Source organism: Triticum aestivum, chromosome 1D (genome assembly GCF_018294505.1).
Source record: "Triticum aestivum cultivar Chinese Spring chromosome 1D, IWGSC CS RefSeq v2.1, whole genome shotgun sequence".
In the NCBI taxonomy this organism is placed as follows: Eukaryota; Viridiplantae; Streptophyta; class Magnoliopsida; order Poales; family Poaceae; genus Triticum; species Triticum aestivum.
In genome coordinates this window covers 249,726,092-249,732,941 of record NC_057796.1, presented here as the reverse complement: position 1 = coordinate 249,732,941, position 6,850 = coordinate 249,726,092, and the positions used below count along the sequence as shown (strand labels likewise).

Sequence of the window (6,850 nt, the reverse complement as noted above, 5' to 3'; positions counted from 1 at the left end):
ATTCATGCAAAGTCATGCACATCCATCATATAGCATCAATCCTTGACAAAGCCTTGAACGTTGACAAGCGATACAATGGTTATGGGGCAAGAACGTGAATTGTCCTGGTTTGCCAGTTTGTCGACAACAACTGGGCATGCCCGTCGTCGGAATTTCCCGACATTGTTCGCTCCTGTTGGAGTTGCGGCGAGGTGTACACTGCGTTCCCGGCACTGTCAGCCATTAGGGATGCCCACCTATTGGAAGGCCAGAACGGAGTCAGGTTGGGCCAAGCGCGAAGCAAGAAAAAAAAGGTTGTCGGTGTCAACACAAATAAGTAGCATTAACGTATCCCCTCGAAAACAAAGTAGCAATAATATATGACTAAAAATCTATGGGGATGTGACGTATTATCTAAGATGTCCACAATATTTTTTATATAAATAATAAATTATAGTTACCAATGTATCGTAACAAAATAAGCTCTGATTACAAGCGACTACCTTTATTTTTCTTGACATATTATCATGCGGATGCTACTCGAGGCCTAATCCACGTGATTGCCCACCCAGATCTTCAAGAAATTATAAGAAAAATCAACACGTCAAACAAACCCTAATATAATAGGAGAATGCAAAATTAAGATATTAAATCTATTGGTCCTTCAGACCAATTAAATGAATAAATAAACTTTAATACCACTTACAGATCGGTTCTACAAACGGAAGCATCAAATTTTTATGGAGGAGAGGAGTGAGGAATTTTGGCAGCGGTTCAGGCGATGAAGCGAACAGAGGGGCGACAAAACGTTTTTGGAGGAAGATGATCGAGCTACCCATGGAATTCTGCTACTACTTTTTGGGCTTGCACAAAGTAGTGTGAAGGCTTTACACTTAACATGGGGCTGTGGACTCAGGGCATTTTTTTGTTGGGGTCCTTCTTCCTTCTTGGCCTATATATGTGTACAAGGGCTTGGGCCAAGGTTATCGGGCCAATTGCCCTCAGTCCAACCCTCTAGATCCACCTATGAGCTGGGAAGACGACTTGTTCCTTCTCACGGTCACGGTAGACGGTGTAGAGGCGACTGCCAGATCGGACTTGCCCAAGTCCATGTCACCGGCCTTCTCCACAGCTTCTCGTACGCGCTGTCGGGCACACTGTTCACTTCAGGCCACGTTCTCCGCCTTGCAAGAGTCGACGGTCGGTACCCCACCACGGACTCCGCTGAGACATTGTCCATTGTGGTGGTGGGAAATGGGATACTCTGCGTCGACATCTAGGATGATGGCGCAGACGAGAAGCATGTGTGGAGCAGGGCGATGGCTCAAACACGTGAAAGGGTGGACGCACGTTGGAGGAGGGCAATTGATTTGGTGGACTTGATCAGTTTGGAGTGGATTGTGGTAGGCCTGACCTATCGGATCCGATGCGGCAGAGGCTCCCGACCGCGTCCAGGCGACCCCAAATCTGCCTCACAGATGGTGTAGCTTTGAGCTTTGGAAGGTCCAGTTAGTTGGCGATTTTGTGACCGGGTTGTCTGCCCGGATGTTCAGGGTTGTTTGAGGTCTCTGATTGTAGACACTCTTAGGTTATGTGTGTCTCACTGTAGAGCGACAGACATTTGTGATATTTCAGCATCCACTAAAGAGAGCTCCTATTTGATGGCAACAAAGCGAGCACGAGAATCTATTACTGTCCGGAACACATTAAAATTTTGAGAACAATTTTTGGAAACATGCGCATCTTAAATTCTAAACATATTTTAAAAACATGTTTGTTTAAAAAACAAGCATGTTTTTCAAAAATTAAACATTTTTTTGAAAACGTGAACATTTATTGGGAAAATGAACATTTTTAAAAAAGTATGAACCATTAGAGATGATGCGTCCATGAGGTAACCCTTAATTATGATAATCATAACCTGGAGGGGGAGACTATATGGTGCTGGCGTGCGCGGCACGAAGTCTACCTAGAGTAGAACGTGTACTATACCCGGCTCCGCCCAGCATAATCGTCAAGACCGGCTCAAGTATCCAGACCATACTATGCCAATGCATAGGTTGCATTACAAACATACCAATGGGAATTCCGGTCTCCCTGAGAATGCCTTAGTCCTCTGCCAATTCCAGTGGTTACTAAAGGTGTTGTTTTCTTATTACTTTTATGTTATTTACTTTTTTTGCTCTGCACCAAAACAACTATTTATCTCTGCCCTCACTTTGTCTGGAGTCTACAATTACTTGTAGGAACAAATCCATAATTCACTACAGGAGGCAACACCTAATTCCTGTGCTCCCTATGGGATTGATACTCTTACTTCGAAAAGGCTACAACTAAACCATGTGCACTTGCAGGACATCATTAGGGAAGGAGGGAGATACGTATTGTCACTAAATACGTCCTCAACCACCATCGCAAAAGGTAGTAAATCTCTCAAGTCCAAATGGGAAAATGTGGAGTGACCGGTCTTACACAACATCAAAAGTAATAATTAATTCAGCACATCAAAAGAGAATATCAGGTCTTTTATAGGGAATCCAGTTCTAATCATGCAAGGGTTCATCCATATCACATAAAACTAGTACAACTACTCAAACATGAAATGGGTAAACATAAAAGGGAGAGACATGATACAAGCCAACACTAAGTTGGGGAAGGGGAAGAACATGGCGACGTCAGCGGAGATGCCACTGGCCCGAAGGCCGATGCAGAATTGGCGGAGCCCATTCTTTCTTCTTCTTGATAGGCCCTTCTTCTATGGTGGAGTTGATCTTGGAGCAGCACAGGAGATGATGGAGATGGCGTTCGCTCATAGCCGGTGGCTAGGGTTGGAGGTGTATATACAGGAGACCTCCTCGTGCCTCCTCCATGGATGTAGCTTCTCTCCTTTATTCCAAGGGCTCTAGATGAGTCTAATCCTCTCCCAATACCTCACTTGTTTGCCAACGAAGTCCTGAGAACAAATGGGGACAGAATCCACAAAGAATCATGAGGATTGGAGTTGTTTCCGTAGCTCGTGACACCTGGTACAAGCGGCGGTACGACCATGCAAGGTCGTACTACACACCGCCTTCTTCTCTGGACCGCGCACATGGAGTTTTATATTTTGATCACCATTTCCTCATAAGAACTCCGATTTTTTACGTTCCCGGGCTTGTTTGGTTCTGATGAATGACCCTGATACACCTTTGGTATTGGATCTTCAATTTAGGCTTGTTGGGAAATCTCTTTTTTTTTTGCAAAATCCATAAACAACCTTTATCTGGTGCCGGTATATCTGTTGTATTTGATCCCAACTTTTTACCTTTCATCTTGCTAGGTCCATGGATGGTCAAAAACACCTATAGACGCACCAAAACAAAGAAAGCTAATAAAAAATAAAACTATGCAATGCTCACAGTGAAAATAGTGCAAGCTGGAAATCATGCGTAATTGGCATGCAATTGGCTCAATGGGACATGATATATGGACTTATTAAGCAACAAATGAGCTTTAAAATAGATGTAAAATAGAGCCATCAATAATTATGAGTGGAATCAGGGGAGGGATGAGATCAAAAAGGATATGAAGAGGCTGGAGTATGCAATTGTTGACCTACTAACATTGGGCGGACTTCACAGGGGCAAGCTGAAGAAAATCCGGGGTTTGTGCTAAGGCTGATGTCATTCAGCTGAGTGGCTGAGAGTTAGTTGGATCGGACATTTTACCCTATCTCCATGTTGATATCTACTTTAAGACTGTGTTTATGAGATTATGCTATCTACTATGTTGCTGAGACTGATCCTATCCTAAACTATATGATTGTGGACTGATGTTATGTAATATGTTACCTATGATGTGATCACACTATGCTATCTACATATATTTGTGCCATGCTCTAATGAAACCGTGATACAAGAGAGTTTGAAAGTTTGTGTTATATATTTTTGAGGCATTTGTTTACACTTTGATGAAACTGTGGTGCTAGTTTCTGTTATATATTTGTGATGCTAGAGCATGAAAGTGATGTTATATGATGTGATGACCCTACATTCATATTCCTCATTGTCGATGACTCGATGACCCTACAACCACTTTTACCCTAGATTTCATCGTCATCGACGACTCTATGACCCTAGAATCTTGTTTACCCTAAATTCATCATCATTAATGACTTGATGACCCTACAATCACTTTTAATCTAGATTCATCATCGTCGATGACTTGATGACCCTACAATCACTTATACCCTAGATTCATCGTCGTCGACGACTCAGTGAACCTAGAACGTTTACCATAGTTTCGTCATTGTCGACGACTCGATGGCCCTAGAATCACTTTTACCCTAGATTCATCGTCGTTGACGACTTGATGACCCTAGATTTTACCCTAAATTCATCATCGTCAATGAGTCGATGACCATAGAATCACTTTGACCTTAGATCCATCATCATCGAGGACTAGATGACCCTAGATTCACTTTTACCCTAGATTTGTCGTTGTTGATGACTTCGTGATCTTAGAATCATGTTTACCCTAGATTCATAATAGTCGATGACTTGCTGACCTTAGAATCACTTTTACCCTAAATTCATTATCGAGGATGACTCGATGACCCTAGATTCATAATCGTCAACGACTCGATGACCCTAGAATAACTTGTCCTTAGATTCATCGGTCCACAACTCGACGACCATAGAGAGAGAGAGAGAGGGAGAGAGAGAGAGAGAGAGAGAGAGAGAGAGAGAGAGAGAGAGAGAGAGAGCAGGAGGAGGAGAGGAGGGAAGGAGGAGGTGGTGTAGGGCTCACCGACACAACATCCGACGGAATGCGATGGTGGGGCATCGGTGGGGATCCAAGCGACATGAGACAGCTCCGGGAGGAGCGGGAGGTTGGCTCTGGCACGAGCTCCATGGACGCCCTGTTGCATGCTGCGCCACGCCGCACCGCGCCACACTACACTCACAATGGTAGATAGGGACGTTGTCGCCGACCAGTTCGCTGCCACCACAATCTCCCACATCCCCAGTTCTCCCTGCTGCTATGGCTCCACCTCATCCTCGCCGTCATGCCCATCACCATCGAGCACCTCGCCATCTCCCTCTCTCACTCTGGACATGGATGATGAGAGCGAGCGAGATCAGAGAGGGGATAAGGGGAATAGCGAGCGTGTTGAATGAGTGAGAACATTCGCTAAGTGATGACTGCGCGAACGATTTCCAGAAGATGACCTGGCACCAGAGTTGCGCTCAGATCCGGGCAGCAAGATCGAACGGTTAAAACAGCGTTTGCTTCTCGCAACAACAAAAAAACTGCGTTTGCTGGAAAAACTTTTCTGGGAAACGTCAGCCAAGTTATCATCTCAGTTTTTCTTTTTTGCGGGGAAAGTTACCATCTCCGTTAACCGTTACTAAACAACAGTTACGCATTGGACTCACCAACGAGATACGATACACCTACTCTTATCCAGTCATATCGTAGTACATCACGATTAATCCGCTTGGGTCTTGGAATTTCCTTTGCGTGGAGAAGTAAAATTTGGTACGATCTCTCTGCCAAGAGCGACCTGCTGCGTCCTGTCCTCGGTTATTCCCGCTGTAACATTAGCGACACCACGTAATCCAAACGAACTCATCTCTACAATTCAGTTGTCTTTTAACGCAGCCATTTCGGGTCTGTATCGAGCACACCGAGAGAGTATCATACTCTGTAAAATTCCTTGTACTCATCTAAAAAAAGGAGGCTCTTGCCCGGAAGGTTAGGAACCACACAAATGCTGCCAGCACACGTGTGACAAAGTACGGTGCATCCCGTGCTTAGCCTGCAGCTTGTTCTCGTACGTGCGCCTATATATACTCTTGGAAGCAGCGTGATCAGAACCAAGTAAGCACGGCAAGTTAAGTGCAAAGCTAGGCTAGCAAATACTTAAGCAGGCAGGAGGTTAGCAATGGCAAACGCCAAGCTTGTAGTCGTGGGCGTGGCCATCCTTGTAATCCTGCTGCAGGTGTCGACGTGCGCCATGGCCCGGCACCACGCCAAGCCGGACCCGTGCGCCAGCGAGGACGACTCCGTGCCGGGCATGGTCCACAAGCACAAGCACAACAAACCCCACTGCACCACGCTGGGCCACAACGGCGGCGGCGGCAGCACCCCAGGCGTGATGACGGTGAACGGCTTCCAGAAGGGCCAGGACGGCGGCGGGCCGTCGGAGTGCGACGGTAAGTACCACAGCAACGGTGACATGATCGTGGCGCTGTCGACGCGCTGGTACGCGGGCGGACGCCGGTGCGGCAAGATGATCAACATCACCAGCAAGCACAACGGGCGCACCGTGCAGGCCAAGGTGGTGGACGAGTGCGACTCCAACCACGGCTGCAAGACCAACATCGTGGACACCTCCGAGGCCGTGTGGAAGGCGCTCGGGCTCGACAGCAACATCGGCGAGGTGCCGGTGACATGGTCCGACGCCTGAGGCCATATCCGCCGGCCATGGGTTCCAGGTTGCTCGAAGCCAGTCACGTACGGTGTGCGTGGAAAAGGTCTCTAGCTGCTTCCTGGACCTGGGTACGTAGTACGTATGTATACGTTTGAAGTGCGAGTGTCGTTGTCAACCTCGACGGGTAGGGAGCTTGTCGAGTAGTCACCTCTTATATAACCGAATAAAACTACCTCTGTGGGGTAGTGCGGGCCTATCTTGTACTAAGATCCACGCGTGTGTGCGTGTCGGTGTCAGTCTCAGTTTACTATCCTAGTTTTCTGTTGTGGAATATACTCCCTCCGTTTTTAAATAGGCCAGTACTAGGCGCCGGCGCACCAGCCCAATATTCGGCCGGTCGAGTGCCAGCCCTCCGATTCGAACGCTATCAATCGTCAGATTTCTTCTTCTTTCTTC

The 6,850-nt window shown here is 46.6% G+C and overlaps 1 protein-coding gene across 1 annotated transcript; it reads left to right on the top strand.

Annotated features, from left to right (window-relative positions):
* Window positions 1-6,196: 6,196 nt before the first annotated feature.
* Window positions 6,197-6,650, top strand: LOC123168030 (putative ripening-related protein 6; the record flags this gene model as incomplete). Its single annotated transcript, XM_044585898.1, is given in 1 exon segment — window positions 6,197-6,650. A coding segment is annotated over 1 exon segment (234 nt), but the record flags the coding sequence as incomplete, so codon positions are not given.
* Between the last annotated feature and the right edge of the window lie 200 nt (window positions 6,651-6,850).